Source organism: Pholcus phalangioides, unplaced genomic scaffold (assembly GCF_987345545.1).
Source record: "Pholcus phalangioides strain wild (caught in Gottingen) unplaced genomic scaffold, Ppha-v1.0 ptg000024l_1, whole genome shotgun sequence".
Taxonomy (NCBI): Eukaryota; Metazoa; Arthropoda; class Arachnida; order Araneae; family Pholcidae; genus Pholcus; species Pholcus phalangioides.
The window spans coordinates 18,052,649-18,078,685 of NW_028301616.1; the positions used below are offsets into that span (position 1 = coordinate 18,052,649).

Here is a 26,037-nt window from a genome sequence, read left to right on the forward strand (position 1 = left end):
TCTTTTTTGATTTGTCCAGCCCTGGTGGATAGCACAACTTTTATCAAGATGCAGATTGCAACACCAGCAAAGCAGCTGTGAAGAACCATTTTGACAATAACAAGATGATATGACACCTGGCCGCCACATTCACCTATACAATACAATACAATGGTTTGTCACTTCTTTAATCCTGTTAGTATATACAAATACAACGCCACAACAGGCAAATTGCCCAACGAGGTGGCTGACTTAAGAACATCATGGATCCCGAGCCATTTTTTGGAGGCCCTACCTCCTACTACTACTACTAACCCCCCCCCCCCCGCAGAACCCCCACAACGAATCGGTACATGCAGGAATGTGCGTGTAGTGAAACCTGACGTGAAGTTTTGTTGTTTCTCTGTAATGCTTGTTATGTGTAGTGCTGCCATCTGCCACTAGTTTTTCTAACTATGAGTGAAGTGTTATGATTGAATGATTTATCGTTGTAGGACTGTTGCTCTCTGTCAGTTGACCTGTCAGTTGAATGCTACTATAACCCTTTCAACTTTTGGGATACCCCAAAATGTTATGTGCAGTGGTCGGACTGCAAACTTTGGTGAATTGAAAGGACATCCACACATCATTACCATAACATACTCTGATCTGTAGTTGAAGAAGCATTTTTTCACTTCCACCTCACAGCCAGAACACACAGTGGACAACATATTTAATATTTCTTGTGTAAGTTGTAGTTGTTTGTTTAAATGACTTCATTTTTGTGATGTCTCTATGAATTGTGAAATCATGCCATGCTAATTGCATTATCATTTTGCCTTGACTGGCTATCATATCCATTCTGCAAGTGAATTTCCCATGTGCTGGATGAGTACAGAGTCATCTATTTTACATTTTAAAGTATGTTTCCCCTATGCCATACAAAATTCCATTGCCTCAGGAGCATTCATGCAAATTTTGAGGTCATTCTGACCAGTGGTTCTTATTTTAATGTTTTGAAATCAGAACTTTAGTTATAATCACCCTGTATATCTTAAATCATTGCTATCTAATCTTAATTATGCTTCATTAAGCACACATACACATTTATATCACATTTATCTTTACCTAGTTTTTATCATAGTTTTTGCAAAATAGCATTCTAATTAAACGTATTGAAAGTAACTGGAGAAAACAACTTTATTATAGAGTTAATAATAACATTAAGAATTCTCAAACTCAAAATATTTTCTTGAGTTAAGCTATAAAATAACTAAATTGCAAAAGTTGATTTGTATTAAAATGTAAGAAATATTAATAGATTATTAATATCGGAATCGTGTTAATTACATTAATAAACATTTTATTTTAATTAATTATAATAGAAATTTAATGATTTTTTAGAAATTTTGTTTTTAATGTAAATGCTATTGAACCAAAAAAAAACCCGGTATTTTGGCGTAAAAAAAAATGGTTTTTTTTATCAACCCTAACCACACTGTTATCAGCACATCTTGTGTATCCTCTATATAACAGTTTTTATATTTTAAGAGATTTTGAAGTGAGTAATGAATTGTGTGATGTACTTTCAAGTTGTACCATGTAATGTTATTTAAATATGTTATAAGAGATACATCAAAATATATATATATATATTTGTCATAAAGCAAAGTTTTCCATGGCATCCTCATTTGCCGCAAATTTAGCACATGTTAAAAAAAAATCTAAAAAATGTTAGTTTCTCGATGGAGATAATACTCAAAAACTCATATGAAATATAGAAGACTCTTCATTATTATTTCATTATACAGGTAACAAATCAACAGCATATCTATGTGTAAAAAAATCACTGAAACATATATAACCTTTGTAAAATGTTGTATACAGAGACTAGGAGAATATAGGAAAACATTTATTCCTGCACGTTCAAGTGTCTAAGAAGCTCAAAAAATACTAATTCTTGATTATATTTCTGACTAGGAGCTTGTTTCCGATTCTCTTTCATCTGAAATTCAGAGATAATATTTAGAAAAAATTAGTTGTTTAATGATTGACAAGCATTTGTAGGATTAAAATATATTGTACAGATAGTTATGCCATGTACAGATAGCTTTGTTTTCAGTGAAAGTCCTGTTAGATAAATCAAATATATATTATATTATAGGGCTGAACAAATCCCAGGTCGCCATGGCAACTAAAAAATTGGTATTTGTGCCTCAAAATTTTCTTTGTGTAGTTACTAAATTGCAGGCTGCATTTAGAGCAGCACAAAATGTTTGAAATTTATAGCAGCATATCTGCCAACATGAAAGAGGATCACCATGCCAAAAGAAGCACTATTTTGGACCTTTTCATTCAGGTGAAAATTTTTTTTTTGTGAAAAAAAATCAATTTTTCCTGGCACCTAGATTTTTTTGCGATTTGTCCATCCTTGTCATATTAATTATTACAGTCAGACCTCATTTATTCATCACTCAATTTTGACTTTCACATTTATACATTTGGCTGTAGTGGCTATTCATTCCTATATATTTTAATGTTGAAATACTTTATTTGGCGCACAACCTCAATAATTACTCAACGCGATCTAACTTCAACTCAAACCCAAAATGATTTCTACCTATAGAGTTCGCATCATTTTTGTAGTTTGTGAAAACGCGATACCGAAACAGTTTTTCATGCATATTGTCACTGGAAAAGTCATAAACTTTAGCATGATTGTTGACAGATGCAAAAAATAAGCATTGTACTGACTATGACCATTTTAGAATGGACATTTACATGTTAATTTATTGCATTTTTCTGAGAAATCAACAGCTGCTACAAGCCCCAAAGAAACAGATTTAAATTAAAATGCTGCCATATTTCCTTTTAGAAATTTTTTTTTCTAATTCTGTGGTTCCTGTGGAGAGTAGGAAATTGCATTGAAATCATTTGGAAGGAGACAGAGTTCTGTTGACAGGAAATATGTACAGTATTGGTTCTTACTTTTTGAAAAATTTTATTTAGTAGGAATTTTTTTCTCAAATATGACTTTTATGTTACAAAATTTGAAATTCAATTAAAACTATTTAACCATTACAATATTTCCTTTCAAGGTCAATAAGGGAGATGTCATTTTCAAAGAAGTTCCAATTGTTTGATTTTGACACAGCCTCTGGAATGTCATATAAACAGGGTTCATTTTTTAGTACATTAATGTACTAAATAATTTCATTAATATTAATTTCCTTTAATTTCTATAGGTTAAATAACAGATACTCATGATCTTGCAAAAAATTTCAGATAAACATAATAAAAGACATTGAAAAAACAATATACAGTCAACACTTGTTATAATGACTAAATGTTATAACAACTGTTCCATTACAACGATCACTAAGATAAGTTTCAAATGTTTTCATATAATGACATTCCTGTATGATCACCCGATACAATATTCTCGACCGAACAATGATGGTTGTTATAATGAGCATCGATTGTATCTTCTTCTTACTGTCTTGATAAAAAACATTTCTGCCTTCACAAAAAAAAAAAAAAAAAAGTTTCAAATTAATCCTGGATGAACATATTTGTGGAGCTGTAGGATAAATTTACCTTTTGAGAATTCAGATCTGATTGACCCAACAGAAGATGTTTCACGGGTTGTTGGACGAGAACTGGATCTTGCAGATGAAGAAACTGAACTGTTCTTTTCACTTAGAATCGATTTCATTGTAGGTAGCCTGAGAGACAATCTCGAATATGAAGCTGGCATTGGCAATCCAGCCTGCTTGGCAAAAAAAAATATGTATCATTACAGACATAGAATTACAGCATTTTCTTGCATATAATCAGTATATTACTTTAAATGATAAAAAAAAATCTGAATTTCTTGATGTGAATCATATACTACTGCATATGGGGGTCATTCAAGTATTACGTCAGCATCGAGGGCGGGGGGAGGAGGGTTTGAAGGTTGCTTACGTCATCAACCACCCCTTTTTGAAGATATGAAATATTCTAAGTTGCTGACGAAATTTTCCTGGAGGGGGGGGGGGTGTCAAAAATGGCTGAAAATCTGCTTACGTAATAATTGAATGGCCTCTATATAATCTGCAAAATTTGTTTTCCCCTGAGAGAGGTAAGAATAGAGATATAAATATTTTTAAAAATTAGTTCATAGAAAGTAATTTTTTTCAAAAATTTATAGATAGCATATAGATGCGAGTAGAAAATTACATTTCTTCTGAAAAAATGTGACCAACAACCCCTTCCATTTCTTAAGATTTCATAGTGAATGAAATTTGTATATGCAGGTTATATGATGATATTTTTTCTCAAAGTAGTAAAGTTCACGTCTGAAGATTATACACAAAAAACTATAGTATTTTTTTTTTGTGAGAAGGTTAACATGATTTCATTTATAAAAACTACTATGCAATATAATTGGTTAAGACCAGAGCTTGATAAATCCAAAAAAATAGGTGCTGGCCGAATTTCTTGAAATCCAAACAAATTTTTTTCCCTAATAAAAAAGGTCCAAAAAAAGGTATTACTTTGCACTTTTCCAGAATTCTGTAACCACTTCCTATATTAGCAAATATGCTGACATAAATTTTGAAAGCTTGAGTTGAGCTCAGTTTGAGTCTGATAACAAGAATCACACATAAAAAACTCTTTTTAAGGTGTCAATACCAATTTTTTTTTTTGCCACGATGGTTACCTGGTATCTGGATTTGTTAAGTTCTGTGTATAATTATTTACAAACGTTATCTATTCATTTTACCTCTTCGAGAATGGTTTTAACTTGGTCAAACAATTTTGGCTTATCTCTGATCGCTACAAGCAACATCTCGATTGCTGTACTTCTCAACTCCCTCAGTAACCGAACCCTCATATCCTAGAAATAAAAACAATGCCATTATGGGGTAAATTCATGTAACTATAATTCACATAATTCAGCTGTTGCTGTGAATGCTTACCTTGAAAACTGAATCAAAAACTCATTAAAACAATTTTGATTAATAGTCGTGAAATGAAAGTAGATGATGTTATGGATGTGGTAAAAAAAATGGTTTGATGAAAATTAATACGCAATGATCATACATAATCACTATCGTAAGGATCACAGCCAGTGAAAACTGCTAGAAAATGAGTACCTACATCTTTGACTTCCTGGGGGACACTAACTGACAAACGAGAGATTGTTTTGTCAGCACGACATATCTTCTCCTTCTGTTTTTCAACTTCTTTGCAAGCTGCTTCATTTTCAATTTGTTTCGCCTTGAACATCTGTTCAAGCTCTTTTTTTTTCTGTTCCATTTCATCCAAATTTTCTTTCAAGTCAGATATTTCCTTATTGTTGTCTTCGATTCTGTCACAAACATCACGTATGTCTAGTTCAATTGATTGTAACTCTTTCTCCAATCGCTTTTCTTCTTTCTGCTCATCTATTGAATGATATACCAAAAAAAGATATACAGTAAAAAATCCTGAAGAATTATGAATAAAATCCCAAACATTTTATGCAATCAAATTTGTTTAGACTGTCTCTAAGAATGAACTCCTTCATCGAGTGTTATTTTTACCATTTCTATTTGCTAGTGCTAACTTGTAAATTCCAGTGTGTGGTTGTAAAAATCATATAAGCATGTATACTTACATGAAAAAAAAGTATGAGTCAAAAATATAAGCAACAAACACATTAAGTATCATTCCAGGTTCAGTCTCTGAAAATTAATAAAAAAATACCAGTAAGTTCAGGCTTTAGAGCTTGATGACATTGCTCTATTGACAATCGTATCACCCACACAGTGTTGCGAAGAGCTTGGAGTTCATCTTCACTTTGTAAAACTTTTTCCAAGAGCTCATCTTTCTTCATCTTTAATAGCCTTTTCTCTTCCTCTACCTTAGATAAAAATCATGATATAAATATGTGATAGAAATTTTTTTAACAAACATTAATTTATACAAATGCTAAACCTGTCTTAGTAAGAACATAGATGGAATCTTTGGAATCATAGATGGAACTTTTTAGGGTAAAAAAAATCACACACACAAACTAAAAAACACTGGACCAATAGTTTTCTTTTAATTTTTTTAAATTTACCTTGGTGAAACAATCAGCTTGTGAGGTGATTGTATCTCCGCTCAATCCTAAAGCATTCATCAATACCTCATATCTGTATGTGGTAAAAAGAGAAGTACAAAATAATTTTTCACACAACTTAAAATTTCTTTCCAGATATTTATGAAAAAAATTTCATAAAAAAACCACATGCCATACACAGCATACTTGTAATGATAAACAACCAATTAGCAAAACATTTTTCAATAAAGAAATATAATTTATAGGGATGATACCTTATTGAAAAAACATGTGCAAAAGTTTCCTTTGACTTTAAATATAGATACAGCTAGCCAAATATTACAAAGTGAAAAAGAAATCTTTTTCAGTGGTTTTGTGTAGGAGTGCAAATCCAAAGCAACCTTTCACTCAAACTGCATGCGGTAGATATGCACTCACAAAATCATCCCGTATTCTCGTCAAAAAATTTCTCTTGCCATAATTTAGTCAAGTGTTTTTTGAACTGAATAGCTTGCCACAGGTTATGACAACCGTCAGAGTGATTTTCACGGCATCTTTTCAATTCTAGTGCTCAGCATCATCAAAACTCTTCCATTATTTTCAACCTTTTGGTTGAAGAAATTGCCCGATCTCATACAGTCTGAATAACACTTCATCACATATTCTGCAAAAAAATTTCTTTCTATTAAAAAACGCCTGAATATTGGAAGAAATCCTAACAACAAAGTTTGAATTTTTTCTCGGTGAAAAATGGTTCTTTACCTGGTTTTCAGCTTTTCCAGCTTATCCGCATTTTCCTGCAGTTCCTTCCTTTGCTGGTAGCATTCCTCCTCTTCCTTGCGGATTTCTGATCTCACCACATCTTGACAACCTTTAAGCTCTAAAATCCTCTTTTTCATTGCCTGTTCAGAAATAGGAGTACAGATTTAAAATAAAAAATTTCAGAAAAAATAGCATATGAGGACAACAAATGGAAACTATTTACTAAAATTATAACAAATACTCTCTTGTTATATTATAAATGTTATGGAACAAATGACATAAAATACACACATTAATTGGCATGATATAAACTATTATTTACATTGGGAAAAACGAATTCAACAAAGAGAATGACAAATTGAAACAAATAGACAAGGTGAAAGGGATGAAATCATAGATAAAATATTTACATATACATGAAAAACAAATTTTTTTTTCAGCAGCAATCTAATAATCCAAAACATTTTTTCATTAACATAATTAAATGAAGGTTATTTTTGAGGAAACCAACTGTGAAATATTATATTTTCTTACATATATATAAGCTGCAGGATACAAATCTGGTTTCTTTGAAAAAATATCATTGCATAATCTGCAGCGGCATAAAATCCAGAAATGAAAATTTCTTTCATCAATTACGAAATCGTAAGGAATGGATACAGTTGTTTGCTCCATTTTTGTATTTAAAAAAATTTAGATTTTTTTATTCACATGTACGCATAATCTTTTGAATTTTTTTTTAAGAATTAATTTCAAAAATATTTATTTCTATTCAAATCTCTGAGAAAAAATCGGCCGATAAGATACTGCGGTGTATATAATCCATATTAATAAAATCAGATGTTTTAACATACAATCTGTGGATTACACATAGGCAAATTTAGGATATTCAAAGTTTACCTACTGCTTCAAATTCAGTCCGGTTTTGCTGCATGTCTATAACAGACTCTTTTTTCTGTTTCAATAGATCTTGGTATCGACTGAGCTGTAGCTTCACGAGACAGTCATCAACAAACAAGTTCTTATGAAAAAGAAGAAAAAGAATTACACAATGCTACATTTTGATAACCTAATCTAAGAATTAAAAAAAACTATAAAATAAATTAAGCACAATGATTAAGAAGAAAAGTTTTAAAAATAAGAATTGTTACACCACGTATGAGCAAATCCCAATTGCTCACAAAAAGCATAACCTGCACCACATACAGACAATACTGATGAGTATTGTGTTTTGTTTGTGTTCTCATGCTTGAAATGCTAGGCTCCTTTTTAAATTTTCTCAATTTTTATAAAGTCTTACCAAGTCAAAAGAATTGTTATCTCAAAGAAAAGTGAGACAAGTAACCAATTGAAATTTACATATTCAAAATGTCTATAAAAGTTTACCTCTTTTTTTTCTCGGGTTGCCTTCAAGCTTTTCTTGGCATTGCTGATGTAAAATTCCAAGTAACCTATTTTTTCCACAAGCTCTTCGTTTCGTTTTTTGTTCATTTGAAGAGTTCGTTTTGAAGCTTCAACTTTCTCCTGAAATGCACTACCATCTTTAAATATTTTTATCACAAAGAAATATAGATGGCTACAACAACAAAATAAGACCAAGCAAATAAAATTTCCAGAGCTGTAGTCATTAGCCAGAAATTGCTTCCAGAATGGGAGGACCACCAAACTGATACTAACTACAGTAAACTTAACCTCTTGTGATTCCATATCTATCAGCCATTTCCGGACATTTCGTAAGGGTGGTGGTGATACAGCCTTGAAAATTGTATTGAGACTATGTGAGAACTCTCATGTCCCTGGTAAGGTAAATTAATTACGTGCAATAAAAATAAAAAGCACTATGACATGCTAGACTTATGCTAAGCCACTGGTTTTCAAATTGTTGCAACACCAGTAAACATCACATTTTTTTCCCATTTGTATATTGAATAAAGGTACTTTTAGCATTGTGTGTGTGTGTGCTAGCTTAAAGGAAGTGTGGAAGCTTTCATATCTCCATTAAGGTTAATAGTCTTCTGAGAGACGGTTAACTAGAGCACATATCTCATTGACTATCAGGTCTTGAAAAATTAATTTTAAAAAATTGGACGCCAGCCAAATTTCTTATGTGCAATAATTTTCTGAGGAAAAAGTAAAATTATTGTTTATTTAGGAATTTTCCCAAATTTAGTAACCTCTTTCTTTGTTGGTGACCACGCTGACATATAACTTCAAAAATTTTGTGTGTTTTCCTTCCTTTCTTTCATTTAGTGATTACCAACATAGAAACTTTAAGCACAATACCAGTTTTATGGTTATCGTGGCAACCTCCCACCAGCAGCTTGTCAAGCACTGTTGACTATCATTCTTATATTTCTATATTCATCTCACTCACCTGGTTTTTCTATCATTACCTTTCATTTAGGAATGTTTCAGTCAAGTTATATCATATTTTAAATTACTATCAATCACAGCCTGACAAATCACAAAAAATCCAGGATCCAAAATTTTTTGTTTAGGCTTAAAAAAAAAACTTTCAAGAAAAATTAGGTCAAGAATAATGTTTCTTTGAATATAGATATGTATAATATTTTGTATCTTGGTAATCAAAGTTGTTGTTATATTTAGTTTACTTATTCAAATTAACTACTTGCATTTCTTTCACATACTATAAGTTTATATTTAATTCTAATTGTATGAGTTTCAAATAGATCGATATGCTGCTCTGGGCAGGTGTTTATGATACATAATCTTTTCAGTGTAGACTTTGATTTGACACAGCAAGTACCTTGAAAGTACAGGCACAATTTTAAAAATAAAAGCTTAATTCATGAGTAAGACAATAAATATTTTCTCAAATTAACTTTAAAACAAATGAATAGATATATTCGAATTTTATCATAAAGCAGTTTGATGCAAATTCAATAACATGAACTAATTATCTATTTCAATGATTTACAAGTTTTTGGAAAATTGGGCATCACTGAAGTATAAAAAATTAGATTATGAAGAAAAAATAACATGGTAAGGAACAGAAACAAATTTAATTTTGGAGAAATTGCTGATGTTTTGGGGAAAATATTCCGTCATGACCTACCCTCATGGCTTTGTTTTTTTCTTTGAGAGAATCAAGAGCATAATTTTTTGAGTCTAACAGATTCGAAAGCCTGGCTTTTTCAGTCTCCATCTGCAACCTATCTTCTTCATTAATCATCTCACCTTCCATGATACGAATTCTGCGCTCTATCATTTCTCTATTCAGGTCCTGAAGATGAAGAATAAACAGAAAATCTCACTCATGAAGTGAAAAGTTCTACGAAATCTTAAGATTTCTCATCACAAATTTTACTCGCTATGCTCATACGAAAGCAACTTCAAAAATGAATCACAATAGTTATATTGGCAACTGATAATGCAGTATTTATTGATAAAAATTTGCAAAATGAGTGACAAAAGAAAGCATATCCTTATTTGAATACAGCTATGGGAAGGAAAGATATGTATTAGTTTGATATTCAACCTGCCAAAAACTGATTTAAAATACCTTCTCCCATAATGCTTAATAAAAAGAATTGCAGATATGTTATTTCTCACAAGTTTTCAAAATTCATTGTTTAAATTCCAAACTTTTGCACATAAGTAACAAATAAAAATGAATACAGGAAAGGAAGTTTTCCAGAATACTCACAATTTTATGCACCATCGCTGTCTGTTCCAATCTCATTTGATCCAATTTTAAAATTTTACTCCCCAAATTACGAGTCATGGTTATTGCTCCCTGTGTTAAAAGAATTGTCACGAATATCATATCAAAAACAAAGAAAAAGTTTAATATTTTCACTTCAGACATTAGCAGAACTGAAAAAGATATTTCTTGTTACATGACCTATACAGATATTCCTCGCTTTATTCAATTTTGCTACAACATGATTTTTAAAAGTTGATTCTAGGAATTCCAATCTGCAAAATTTGGTTTGGAGTTTGACTTTAATTCTGAAAATGGGCTTGAAATGGAAAATCAAAGATATAACAGTTAGATCCTTTAACGACAAAATACATTGAATTTGATGATGTATCTGAGACAAATATGAGAGCAATTCTCAGATACAGCTCCCCAGATCACACTGATGAACAACATTCTGTAACACATTGACAATGCCATGAGAAATTTAATCGACAAAAAAGCAGTTTCAGTGAGACAAAAATTTTCATATTTGCAAGAAATATGCAGAATTCTCTGGCTTTGCTACTAAAGTTTTTATAAGGAGCAAAAAATGCTGCTTGTCAACCAAGTCTCGACTGTTTCATTAAAAAGGGTTAAGCCTAATCATACCAGGCTCTTCAGGAAAGAAAACATCTACACAATCACTAGAATCAATCAGAAGTAGTGAAGACTGAAAAAGTAGTAATTTCATTCATTCATAATGCCTAAATTCACTGGATTTATTCATAAGTTTGAATAACTGATTTATTAAAAAAAGTTCCTTTGCTGTTGGATTCAAATTCTTTAACCCCCACCCCTGAAGAAAACCAACCCTCCTATCTCTATCTTTCTCATGTTAAATTCACTTCACTTTACGAGATTTCGTCTCACGCGACTATTTTGCAGAACCAATTGATCGTTTAAAACGAGGGATGCCTGTATAGAGAATAAAGAGTTTTCTGGGGCTCATTCAAGAGCTCATTTTAAACAAACTTAAAATATTTAGTAAATGCATTGGAAGAAATGTGTAATAAAATTCCACAAACACAGAAAACATCACCTATAATAAAGCACTTCAAAGAAGAAACAACAATAACTATAAATAACATGAGAAAAAACTGAATTTTCTGATTTGTGACATTGGATTTATATATGACAAGTGCTATCTTCAGAGAATATACATAACCATACTATCACCACATGCTAAGTGCATGGATGGAGGAGGGGGGGGGGGTACTTGGTTTGACTACCAAATCTCAACTCCTGATTTCTCAACAAAAAAGTGCTACATGTAGGCATTTAGTTCATTTGGCACAGAGTCTGACGTGTGCGACATGGTTTTTCCCCCACTGCGCAACTGAGAGCTAGAACTTGGTAATCAATCCAAATGGAATCCCTGGTCATCATGATGACATGTTTTTATTTACATTCTGTGAAGAGGTATATAGAAGCAGAACATGTCAAGAGATTCACAGTTTAGTTTTCTCCATGTTTTTTTTTTTTTTTTTGCCTTGGTTTCTTCTTTATTGTATTAATAACCGGCAAAAGATTGTTATTCCTCCATGTAATAGAGCACATGAAAACCTCAAATTTTCATTTTTTTTAAGTAAGTTCTCAATCAAAAATAAAATGTGAGGTAACCTTCAGTTCAATTCCTTTGACTCTTTCCTTCTCCTGCGATGCCTTGAGCTCTCTCGTACATTTCAACACTTCATTTGCTAAAACAGTATGCTTTATTTGCACGTTTTTCAATTGTATCTTCTTTTTGTGAAGAATCTTTTCAAGTTCTTTAGAGTAATGATCAGCATCAAAGTTCTCTTTCCCCAAAGCATCTATTTTTTCCCTAAGATTTTCATTTGTTTGGTATACTTCATCGAGTCTGAAATGCACATGCCACATTATCTGAGGTTAAATAACAATCAACAATAAATGATAATTTAATTATAAATCAGAGAAGAAACTATTGTCTCACTTAAAGTTATTTTAACCTTTTGCTGTTGACTATGAGTAACTACATTAAATACAATACTGAAGGCAAATCATTAAGTAAAGTTGAAGTAGTAAAATCTTAGGTAAAATCATGTACCTCAAAAACTGATTAAGACACTTCAGACAAATTCAAAAGTTACAAGTACTGCCAGAGCCCATCTTGAACAAAAAGCAATAAGGCAGCTGCCTCAGGACAGTATCTTTAAAGGAATGGTATAACAATGGTTTGATTGTCATTTTCTATAAATTTAATTGCTTAGGAATTCATGGCACTAGTTTTAAGTTGAGGAAGCAAAATATACTGTACTACAGTTTAAAATTAGAGAATTCACTCCATACATTAGTTGAACTGCCACCACTACTTAATTGTACATGCACCTCATATACACATTTCTCTGTGGAATTTCTAATGAATAGGTACATACTGGAATCTGTTCTGAGTTAAACTAAAAAAAAATATTTGATCATTTTTGTCGCACCACTGTCATTTTCTACACTCGAGGGCCTGTTCCAGACTCTGCCATGAAGCTGGGCTGGAAGAGATCTCGGCAACGGGATAAGTCCAGTGGCAAAGTTCTGGCATTCATTCATTCATGCACCTGAGGGCTAATTAGACGGGGGCCTACAATTTATTGCTGATTCTGAATGGCAGCATTTTTTATACTCACCGAGAGGTTGGTGTGTTAACCCCTCGATGTGGGACTGTCACCATTGGTGGTCATGTCACCATACCTGTTGTACCCCTGTGTCAGGAAAGTTTCTGACAAGGATGAACCGGGTATTGAACTCGCAACATCTCTAAACATCCTTTGGTACTTTAGGCAAGTATCGTATCAACCTGGACTACTGTGCCCCAACTGTAAAAAATTTTTCATTACATGTGAATCAAAATAAGTGATATAATAAAGGTTTGTTTGTTTCTTATTCTGGATTGGCAGAGATTATAAATTTAAACAAACTTGAAAAATTAGACATCGATGTAGAAAATATTCATGAATTTTCTACAGCACTGGCCCTGAATACTGTAATATTCATATTAAATTCAAATACAAACAAAAGTGAAATATAATGCATTCAAGATGAACTGAGAGCCATGTACATACGCATCAATTTTCTCCTGTAATTGTTCTTCAATCTGTTGCTTTTTATTCCGAGTATTCTGAATTTGATGAGAAACATATGTTGCTGTGTTTCTCATGCCTTGCAACTATTAAGAAGAGATAAACCAAACATGTACATGATTAGTATAAAAATTGCTGATTTTTGTGTGTTCTTCATTAATTTCAAACATAAACATTTATTGATGTTCAAAATACAGTTTGAGATGGAAATGTTTTTTTCCTACATTCATGCAGTAACAGGATCTAATAGAGATCAAAATATTTTTCCATAAAAATTTATTAAAACTTGAAAAATTACATTTGAATGACAGAGCACATACCCATGGGGGAAAAAAGGAAAACTTAATAATATGCTGGATACTCTTTATCAAATTCCCAGCATCAGAAGAAGAATGCTCATATGGCAATTCTAGCAAATACTCACACTTAGAGCAGTATCATCAAATTCTTTGAAACAACTTGAATAAGGTAGCTCAGTCAGAGTGCTGATTATTACCTTGTACATGAATAAAATTAGGCACAAGCATCAACCCTTTTTTGGTTTTTAATTGACCACCAGGCTTTGTAGATGCCTGCTCTGAACAGTTAGCACATGGAGTAATTATGAAAAGTAAAAATATACATAAAATTAATAAAGAACATTATGATTGACTGCTTACCTCAGCATTCAGGTCAGTTTCCTGATTCATATCTTCATTAGCAATTATTCGAAGCTTGGAAGCATAACTTTCTCTCTCAGCAATCTTACTATCGAGTTCCTTGTTATTGTCTTCTTCTGCTGCCAGCATTTGCTTCTGTACCATTAAGTCTCTGGTCAGGCGTTCTTCCTCCTTTGTGATATCAGCATTTTTCTGCATGGAAAAGAAATGACTTTCAGCTGCAAAGTATTTCTTTATTTTATTTTTTAAAATCATTTGGCATACATTCACTCAGCAACCTCGATAAAAAGGATAAATCAAAAAGATAAATGAAGACATGTTTATTCATGTTTGAACTGAAACAAAATGGAAAACCTTCTAGACAAATACTGATTAAATTGTGTCACCTGCCTCATTAAATTAAAAAAAAAAACCAGGAAGTCATGGTTTGACAAAAAATTCAAAAAAGCAACATGTATGGAATTAAATAGATGGATATGTGTTCAAATCCATCTATTGTCAGGCAAAAATCATCCAAAGTTATTGTCAGGCAAAATAAATGTACATATAATTGGTAGGCTATTTTTTGAAATTTTTTTCCCATTGTCAGTGTTATGAACCAAGATTATCGATATCAGATGTAACTCCAAACTCACTCTTTCTAATAATTCTGTGCTCAGATGGCAAAATATTATGTCACTTTTTTTTAAATTTCACGATGGCAAATTCGTAAATAATATTTTGCCAATATGCTATACTGTGGCTTTTTGACTTGTTACAATTTGTCACCATTGTTTCCTCGTAAACTAAAAGAGAAAGATCAAATTTTGCCACCTTCCAAAATTTTAAAGAACGAGACTCCGGAATGCGAGCAACTCAATTTTTTGGGAAAAGTGACAACATTTTACCATTCTGAGCATAGTTTTACCATATATGAAGAAGTCATACATGGTAAAACCTCTATCTTAGTGCGAATTTGTGAGCTAATTTTGTTAGACTTATGTAAAATTGCATGAATGAAACAACCTTATGCATGGCCCCCACAAAGCGGTGCTGACAGGGCTCTAGCCCTGAGGCCCGGGATAGTTCTCATCATTTTTATGTTTTTTCATGCTATAAATTACCTACAGAAGGGGCCTGTGAAAAGTTTGACCGGGGGCCCCCACTCCAGGATGTGGGGGCCATGACCTTATGTCTACAATGTTTGGAACTTTATTAGCTTCAAAGCCCCTTATTTTTTAGCTCTTTTTCAGCTCCACTTAGATGTTTACTCATATTCATAATGGGTTCAGCCCTCCCCCCCCCCCACCTCTTTATTTCGGATAAAAGAGGTTCAACTCGAACCATAACAGATACAATACTCACTTTGGTGAGCAAGTCAATTTCTTCATTCTTTTTTTGCAGCTGCCGCAAAACTTTTCCCCACTGAGACATGATTTCTTGTCTTTCTTCACGAGCTTTCTGGAACTCAACTTGAACTCGATCTAATTCAGACTAAAAAATGATATGTTCCAGTCAGAAAATAAAACATGCATTTTTATCGGAAACACTCTAATTTAAATTGAATAACAAAGCATATGAAAAGAATTCAAAGAAAAATATTCTAATGTCTTGTAATAGGCATTACCTAAAACATATTGTTGTGTGTGGGGAGCCTCAGACCAAGTATCACTCATGGGATCAAGACTCGACAGAAATTCCTTTCCCCTTCAACATCCTGGTTTATGTTTGAATGCAGAGATGACAAATAGAAGAAACAAGTACCACATATACAGGTGTACTCACGTACAATGTGACCTGTCCACTTCAGGAGCACAAAAACAGTTGTCCTGAAAAGTGGTTTTCCTTCTTGAAACTGACCCATATATATAATCCAAACCCCACAAAATAGAAATAAATTTTTTGTTTTTTGGACAAAAAAATCTTGGCTTATACACGAGTATATTCAGTAAGTAAAATACAAACAATGAAAAGAATGAATGAGTTGTAAGCTAGTACTCATTTGGTACCTCAGTAATGTGAACCTCAGTAACTGTGTTATCCAAAATTGATTTGACTCTTTTAGCCTCCTTTGATAGCTTTTCTAATGACAGGGTCAGTTCCTGAATAAAAAAGCCATGAAAATATTATTGAAAATAGACATATTTCTTTTAAAATTCATCAAATGAACAAAATTTAATACACAGGAAGAAAGAGGATACAAACCTCATCAGGATAAAAGAAAGAAACGCAGCTGATGATCAACATTCACTCTATTTTTAATTTTTTTTTTTGTTCCAATATGTGGTGTTTTCTATGCACAATAAGGCAGAAATGGCATACAGTATTTATAAATTTTGAGTAGTTAGAAGGCATTTCGATTGTACGCAACTGTACACACAGCTTAGAGGAAACTTTGCTGCTGATGGCAAAATTATATTAGCATAGAGTCTAAATATTTTCAATATGTTTAGTTTTTAAAAAAAGAACGGCAGATCTTCAATATAATTCTAACATAATATGAAAATCCAGGTATTAATCATTTTGACTTCAATATATAGAAGGGAGATGGCAGCACTAGTAGAGTAAAAAATATGCATAAATAAAGTTAGAGCCACACATACACTTAGAGCACACTTTCTGGCATGTACCACTTTGTTAGAAGAGAATTTCTGCAGAGAAAATTTGTACACGAAGTGCATGTACTGTTTAGTAGTAACTTGAAAAAATCATAAATGAAAAGCCATTAAATTTTAAGTTAGGTTTTACGCATTTATATTTTTTGTTCCTCCAAAAGACTGAATTTTTTTTTAAAATTTGTATAATGTAAATATGTATGTATACATATGTATTACATACCCCTATTTTGCTGTCATCCTGGTGAGTGTACTTCATAAGAGCTATCTTGTCTTTTTCTAACTCTGTTGTTTTTTCAAGTTGTTTTTTCAGAGCTTCTCCATCCATGTCTATAGTAGCTTTGAGTTCTTCACACTTTTTTCTCTGTGCGAATATAGTAGCCTGATATGGGAGAATATTGAATAAACACTATGAAAGCTTATCAAAAACTCTAACTTAAAGAACATTTTGTACTTCTACTTCTCAATATCTCAATGGGAGAAACGATTACTTTGTGCAGTGTGTATGAGGTGCATGTACAGTTAAGTAGTAGTAGTATGCGTCAGGTGAGAGCCACCCATGTATCTTCCTGATGGTAAAGCGAGGATTTGAGATTTTCATCTCATGGAAACGATTTCAATGCAGGAAGTTATTTTTCTCTAACTGAACAAGTCTTGAACATGTCTGAAGAACACTCTCACAAAAGTAGACAGAGACGCTTAGTTTTTTTCTTTCTTTTCTTTTTAATTGGGAACAAGAAGTAATAATTTAATTTTTTTCCACAGAGCCTAATTGAAAAACTCATCCTAATTTTTATAAGCAAAAATCCTATCTTTGTTTTTCCTGTCCTACTCTATATGGATTTTATTTTTTTATTTAAGTGGAAAATTATTTTAAACACATTTTTTTAAGGAATCATCTCAAAGCAAATAGCAGTAGATGAATTTTCAAGAAGGCATATCAATTAGTTTTTTCTTTTCAAAATTTGATTTTCACTGCTACTTCCTGTTGATCGCTCATAGATGACTGAGTAGTTTAAGGGTCAATATCATTAAAAACACTTATTTTTTTAAACATGTTTTAAAAGTATTTTGTCCTATATCAACCCATTTACATCATATTTAGATTAGATCTCAGTTGCAACCTCATGCGAGTGCAGCATGTTATATATTACGAATGGGTTAGGTTTCCATTGTTTGAGCATTGTTTGTTAAGTTTGATAGCATAGTGAAATTAACAATAATCATAATTTAGATGAGACTTCAAAAATGAGTGATAATAATTATTATAAGAGCTAGTTACAGTAACTCACCTCACGTTTCTTTTCCCATTCGTTCAGCATCTTGAGTTCTTTCTGAATCTCATGGTTCTGTTGACTGAGACGAGCAAGCTTTCTTTCTGCCAGTTTCTGGTTACTCATTTCCAGTTCTATTTCATGCTTCTTAGCTCTTTCCATTTGCTGAGAGAACAAACAGTCAAAAGAAAGGTTTTATTACAAACACACATTCTCAAGTCATGAATGTGCATTTATTTCCTCCGCAGTAATTGAACAAAAAAAATAAAAATATGAACAAAAACTGAGCAAATAACAATTATTTTCATTATATAATTTGGTACTTCCTTGTGCACTGGAGCTGTTAAGACAGGCCCAGCAATAACATTTTGGCAAAAATTATTTTTCCTCCTTATCCCAAATGCGAATAAATAAATTCCATGGTCTCAAATAATGGGTAGCTTATTCAAGATAAATCTGAAGTCACCAAGACTAAGATCCCCTCCTATAACATTTTTGACATATGAACCCTATACTGGAAACTTTAGGAACCCAATATGAAAACTCTTTAAAGTACGATCTACAGCCATAACTATTCATCAGAAAGCTATAAAATTTTGGAACTGTAGGAATGGGAAAAAATTGAAAAGAAAATAAATAGGTTTTTACATTCACTACTAGAGTGAGATTGCAGTGCATGCACTAATTTTTTGCAAAAATGTAACCAGATTTGCAAAAATGTAACTGCTTAAGGTTCTTGGCAGGGTATCTCAAGATGTATCTAAATATCTCCACCAGAATCGTTTTCATTCTAATTTCTTTACTAAAGATTATGATGTTGACTTTACCAGAACGTGCTTTGTTGATGAAACTATTTTATGAACTAATAATACTGTTCTTCACTTCGTAAACACTCTTCTAACAAATTTCTAATGATTTGGTGCATGTTGAAACGTGTTTTGTGAATGTGTATATGCATGGCTCTAACATATTTATGTTTGTCGGAGTTGTGATTGTTTCATGATCTAACTGGTACTGCCACCTGTCTTCTATATTTTGGAGTGAAGATGGTAAATGCTTGAATTTTCATGTTACATATCATGCAGGTATCATGTCAAAGGTCTGCCTGCTCTCTGAGGAAAAATGTTTTCAAATATAAAACCAGCCTATATTCGCTTGCATGTGTGGTTTAGTAGTAGTAGTAGCCTATATTCGCTCTTCAAAGTCGGGAAACCACAGACAACTGATTTCAGCTGACCACCACTTTGCCGCTGACAGGGTTCAAACTATAGATCCTCACAATAAGATTACAGCATGATGTCCACATGATAGCATAGCTGCTTTGAATGTCATGTAAAAGATGCAGAAATAACTTCATAAATTAAAAGAGGAAATTCCTCTGATACCCCACTGTAATCACTACACTTGGTTCCTTTGAATTTCTGGCTTTTTCCTGCAGAACAGTATGAATGACAAGAATTTTGGTTACATTCTAACTGTCAAAAAATATCTCATACTATTTTTGTAAAGAAAAATCATGCATTTCTATGTTAGAACATGAACACACACACATGGTTACTACACACAACACTTTCCGACATACACCAATTCATTAGAAATTACTTAGAGAAATCATTGTGTGGTTCACGTGTTCGGTGTAGTAAAAGTTTCTAAAAGGAGAGGGTCCACAAGCCACCAGAATGCTGAGAAACAAATACAGAAAGCAAATAAGACTATGTAATTGATTAGAAAAAACTATTATCTGTGATATGAAACCTTGATTTTGGCACAAATTTATGCAATCAACCAATAATATATATATATACAGTAAAAATCCTATATAACAATAATTGCCTATATGGCAAATATTATTTTCTGATCCTGATGCACTTTTCATGGTGTTAATATATTCCATCTTTAAATAACTCCTTTACAACGATAAGTTCCTCTGGTACCTTAAGTATTGTTCTATAGGTGTTACACTGTATATACTTTGGATAGAAGTTATAAGCACATGAAGAATCTCATAAATCACTTTTGAAAGTCAGTATGAAGCAGTACCTGCGAATATCTCAATTCCTGCTGCAAATATTCATGGTGAGCAGACAGAACTTTTTCCCGCTCGATTTCTCTGTTTAACTGAGACTTCAATTCTTGAACCTTCTTCTTCTTTTCCTTTAGCTGGAAAAAAAGAATAATTACCATTTATAATATTGTTTTTTGAATTAGACGAAGCTGTTAAAAAATACTGAGTATGTTGTTGCAAATTTATGATAATTAGAGACAAGAAGTTTAGGCACTAAAAATGGTCCAAATAAGCAGGCAAAAAGGCAGTAAATATACTTAAAATAGGCACTAAAAAAAGGCATTTATAATTGATGGAAGAAAAGTAAAATAATTAAAAGCTAAGATATTAAGTGTGCAAAAAATTAGCTAAAATTTGGTCTCACTCTTACTCTGCCTACTTTTTCAATTACAGCTTATAATAATAGCTTATATAAATTGATAGCTTATAGCATACATAAATTGATAGCTTATAGCATACATAAATTGATTTCACGATAAAAATAAAGTGTTTGCGGTCCCTCAGGATTAGTTCACTTCCAGGGTCAGCATTACCAGATGTGGAGCCCCATAGAGAAAATGATTGTGGGACTCCTTTGAGAGTTATGAATGATCCTCACTTATTTGTTGCATCATTTGGAAAATTCATTATCATTTTTATAGGTGATACCATGTTTTACATAATGTTTTAAAAAACTTAACTCTTTTTTTTTTTAATTATTGTCACATATGCGGGACTCTTTCAAGGGCAGGACCTGATGTGGCTGCACCTATTGCACACCCCTGAGTGTGGCTCTGGTCAATTCAATTGAATACTAAATAGCTTGCCATGGTTTAATGCAGTGCATTTGTGGCATGAAGAAAAAATTAAATGCCCCCCCCCCCTCCTCAATGCAGTATGAGCCCCAGGGTCCTCTCAACTCCTGCACTGCCTGGGTGAGTCAAGATGCCACCTGGTGGCCTCTTGGGACAATAATCGGTTAGCTATAGGCCTACATATACAACACAGTCCAATGCATGAACAAAATATGTTATAAGGAGAAACAAACTTCTAATTTTTCTCAGCTTCTCTTATGCAGAGCTATGTTTGTCTAAGAAAAAAAAAATCATGTTTATCACCATCTGACCTAAGCAAAGTTAAGGTAGGGCAACAAAAAGTTTTCTATCTCTCAGACACTAGTACCTATTTGTGTTTCAATTCAGCTGGAAGGGTGAGGGGACGTTCTGATAATAATTAATACTAAGAGTTAAAGATTTTAAAAACATTTTTGAAGTTCCCCCATGCACAAAATATCCAAGTTAAACAGAATATGACCTCTGAAATTTTTGAACTTGAAAAACTGTTGAAATAGACATTTAGGCAGGAAAAATTAAAATAAAATAAAAAACTCAAAAATAGGCATTTATGGCATTTTGCCAGAAAAAAACTTCCAATCTCTAGTGATATATAATCAACTCTTCTTTGAAGAAGGCATGAAAAATTTGGGATATTTTTGTATCATTAATGATCATTATTATCTATTTCAACGCAAACACAAAAAGAAAATAGAATTCATTCATGCTAATGCTAAGTTGATTTCCTTTTGCTCCACATGAAAAAAACCATTAAAATAAAAATAGACATAAATTTGTGTCAGAGTGGAAATTGGTAGTTTCCGATGACATAGTTTCAAAGGTATGTAAATCATGTGTAAATTAATAAAATTTAAATAAGGGGACATTAAAGTATTATATAAGTGAATTTTTAGTCATTTTTGACCCCCCCCCCCCCGTAAGCAAAAGTCAGCAAAACTCTAACTCCCCTCCTTGTCAGCAAAATTTCATCATCACTGCTCCCTACCTCCTAACGCATATTGGTGGGTTAAGAAACGTACGAGGGAGGGGGACATAGGGGCTCGTGCGCCTCCCCCCCCCCAGACGAAAAAAAAACCCTTTTTAATTCAAAAACATTTATTTTTAAATTAAAATTTTGAAAGAAAATACCTTTATATGTTATTATAATCCAATATCTGTTAATGTCAATGCTATGAAGGGTAAGAACTCAAAATTTCTCTTTAGAAAATCCATTGCAACCCACCCTTTGAGCCACTATATGATAAACCTTCACCTACAGATCAAATGTGGCCCTGAAGGTTATCTGATGTGGCTTTCCCCCCACAACCTAATTTTGTAAAATGATAATGTAAAAATGAACTAAGCGGCATATTTACAAATCACTTAAATGACCCGTGGCACAATTCCAGAGCATTTAAGTGGCCTGTGGCAAATTTTTAGATCACTGAAGTAGACCTCAGAGATCACTTTCACATTCAAAAATCACTTAAGTAACCTGCGACTCAGTTACAGAACACTGAAACGATCCATGCCACATTTAGAGATCCCTTGAGTGACATGTGGCACAGTTTTAGAGCACTTAAGCAGCCCCCAGTGTGGTTCTACATCACTCAAGTTACCCACGGAACATTCCCAGATTACTTAAGTGGAGTGCCGTCTTAAGGCATGGGCCCACCTGGGCACGGTCCAGGGGCCTCAAGAGGAAAGGGGCCTCACAAAAATGAGATCTGGTTGAGATTTTCAAGAATTTGCCTGGTAGGGCCTCAGAAAAACCATTTGGCCCGGGGGTCCATGATGCTCTTAAGACGGCCCTGCTTAAATGATCTGTGGTATAATTACGGATCACTTGAGTGATGCGTGCCACAGTTCCAGAGAACTTAAGCGGCCCGAAAATATTTCCAGAGCACTTAAGCAGCCCGGAAACATTCCAGAGCACTTGAAGGAACCGTGAAACATTTAGTAATCATTAAAGTGGCTTTTTAGGGGACATATCAATAGGTAGAATGTTAGTTCAGGGGTCCAATAACTATTGAAAGGTTTTTTTTTTTCGTTTTTGGCTCACAGAATAAGATGCCCTTAAGTATATTTCATATCTTCATAAAGTTTGGCTGATGATGTAAGCATCATCCAAACCCCCCTTCACCTCCTTGCCATCAAAAGTCAGCAAATCGGAACCCCCTCTTCCCCCCCCCCCCCCATCGATGCTGACGTAATACTTGAATGACCCCTAAATGCCAAATTTCAGGAATTAAAAGAAAACAAGTAAGATTCGATATGTGCAGCTGGAAGGAAACAAAAAGCTTCAATATGTTTAAATATGAGTATACACCATGCATGCTTTTAGGGATTCGCAGAGACAAGCAAGACATCTCATGTCGCTACATTAAAGAGATTTGCACCATGCCTTCTGAACTGCTATTATTATGCTTGGTGGTTTCTATTATTATGTTTTGTTTGCTGATGATTTTTTTTTTCAGAGTCTGTAATGTCTGATGGCCTCTGCGAAGTTTTTGTCAGGGGCCATCCATGGAGGAAAGAATACAAGGAGGTGACATTAGGCACGAAAATTGAAGCCGTTGTGGCAACCCTATGGGCTGACAAGTAAACTCAAACAAACAGCTCTTTTCCCTATACTTAACATGTGTTTTGCCGGATCAAATTCTTTTAAAATATTAATAACTAAATAAATTTAAGCACCATAACTGTTTAATGCGTCTTCAGGTAATCTACATGATCCAATAAAGGGAAAGATAAAACTTTATCCTTGTATATAAGGGGTTTTTATATTTTTAATTTATTTTTAAAAGGGGAAGATCATTTTCCACTCTGAACTCATCATAAGTTTTTAGTTCAGTGTCTTCAATTTATTTAAAAAATTCGATGTATCTCATTAATGTCTATGGGAATATGATTAATTAAAATAATATGAAGCTCCAATAAAATTCAATTTTCATAATTTTTTCTTTTAACTGTTTATTTTGCCTTTTTGTTTCGTTCATCATTATGATAGAGTTATGTATTAGTTAGATATGTTTGAGGCCCGTGGGCGCTCGTCTTAAGCTTTACATGAGGAATTTTGATTTCTGAATCAATTCTGAGGTGCTCGAGCACCTTCTAACAGGGCCATAGCTAGGTTTTTTTGCCACCCGGGGCAAACAGCATTTTGTCGTTCCCGTGCCTCAAAGCACTGGAAGTGCTCGAGCGTTCTCCGCCACTGTATTTATGATTTTGCTGCTTAGGCAGTACAAATTCCGCCACCCTTCTTCCGTTCCACTCTCATCTTGAATACGTATTATTGAAATATATGCCGCCCATCCGAACCTTCCGCTATGTAGATGTAGTATTGAGAAAAAAATATTAAAAATAAAAAACTTTTTTTACGAGCCGCGATAAGTCATCTCTCTGGCCTATAGTATTTAGGAAAATAATCATTTGGGCTGTTTTTTCTTCCTCTTCATTTTGTACCAATTACTTTGTTTTTAAAGTGGTTATGTGTCCGAAAATTTGACAAAAAACACAGTTTCGAATTGAATTTGAAATCTAAAATTGTGTGTGTGTGTCTGTGTTCGAGTTTTTGTTCTACCTGGACTGGAAATATTTCTACAATATTTTAATCTAAACAGCTGAAAGGCATTATATATGCTAATGTTTTGCATATATAATGTTTTTCGCAAAAAAAGAGTCAGATTTTTTTCAAACACCGCTTGTTCAAGTGTCTTTAAACATTGTGTCTCTCTCAGCACTGAGGTGTTACATGCTTTGGCATAATATTTTTAAAATTAAAATGCCGAGAAGGAATTTTGGGGCACAAGATATGGGTAAATTTTGGTTATTTTTGCAAAAGGTTCCATGTTGTTGAAGTTAATATTCGAAAACAAACAACAACTAAAATTGTAAAATCTCTCGTTCAATTGTATAAATATATCCACAGAATTTGAGGGGAAAAAATCGAGTTCCTAAAGTGAATAGTAAATTTTTAAATGATTTTTAAAAACGGGGATGTTTCTCATAGGAAAGCATGGGAAGCCACGGTTTGTTTGGGCTTACTTGGTCCCTTTAATAGAGCGATCACTGGCTTCATCTGGCAACCCAGATTAACCCTATGCATTCTCAACGGATGCGATGGTCACGTCACCTCCTGTTATTCTTTCCTCCATGGGGGCCATCCAGTGCCGTCTTAACGCATGGGCCCACCCGGGGGCCTCGAGAGAAGAGGGGCCTCACAAAAATGAAATCCAGTTGAAAAATTTTCTAGGATTTACCAGGTAGGGCCTCCAAAAAACCACTTGGCCCGGGGGCCCACGATACTCTTAAGACGGCCCTCGGGCCATCAGACATGTTTGGCGCCGAAAAAAAAAAAGGTCACCAAAAGTTGCCAAGTAGAGGACCATACAGCTGTTCCGCGCAGCGCAAAGGGTCCGTGGTACACAAAAAAAAAGGTTAAGAACCCCACGAAGGAGAAGAAAACAAATTCGATGAATTGCTAGAGAAATAGGGAAAAATGAATATAAAACAACAATATAAGAAAATCGATCCTGGTTATCGATGTATAATTTAAATTAGCAATAAATTACCGATTCGATCAGTTTCTTGTTCTCCTCATTTGGCTCAAACATCAGCGGTTTGCCTTCGAATTCCAATCCCCCGAAGTCGAAAATATCTTCGAGCATGGTCGGTTGATGGCGAGCAGACGACGGATTTAATAAAATAATAATAAAAAGAGATAGAAAATCAGACGACACACGGAGGAGTTATCACAACGCGGAAAAAAAAAAAAATCAAGTTTATTTTGTTTGAATCGCCTGGCTTTATAAAATTGTTTATTTTCATCGTTTCTATGGCAACGTGAAATATTTCTCAACATTATAGCTTTTCTTTGATTGAACTTCTTCCTCGCTGAATGCTAACATGACCATACGTCCCGTATTTCTCGGGACAGTCCCGGTATTTTCTGTTTTTTTGGCTGTCCCGACTTTTTGGCAAAAGTGTCCCGGTTTTTCCCGTATTTTACACGAAGCCTACTTGCATTTTTATTCTTTATTGAAGTCAAA

At 33.4% G+C, this 26,037-nt stretch overlaps 1 protein-coding gene across 1 annotated transcript; it reads right to left on the reverse strand.

Moving 5' to 3' along the window:
• Window positions 1-1,730: 1,730 nt before the first annotated feature.
• LOC149068885 (coiled-coil domain-containing protein 39-like) lies at window positions 1,731-25,845 on the reverse strand. Its single transcript, XM_089250698.1, has 20 exons — window positions 25,561-25,845; window positions 20,150-20,269; window positions 18,128-18,274; window positions 17,059-17,217; window positions 16,230-16,322; window positions 15,586-15,714; window positions 14,242-14,433; window positions 13,565-13,668; window positions 12,114-12,351; window positions 10,458-10,547; window positions 9,867-10,034; window positions 8,177-8,314; window positions 7,695-7,811; window positions 6,791-6,930; window positions 6,050-6,122; window positions 5,692-5,848; window positions 5,104-5,390; window positions 4,727-4,840; window positions 3,556-3,727; window positions 1,731-1,963 (listed from the first exon to the last, which is right to left on the reverse strand). The coding sequence occupies exons 1-20, from the start codon at window positions 25,654-25,656 to the stop codon at window positions 1,935-1,937; spliced, it is 2,763 nt and encodes a 920-aa protein (XP_089106824.1). The 5' UTR covers window positions 25,657-25,845; the 3' UTR covers window positions 1,731-1,934.
• Between the last annotated feature and the right edge of the window lie 192 nt (window positions 25,846-26,037).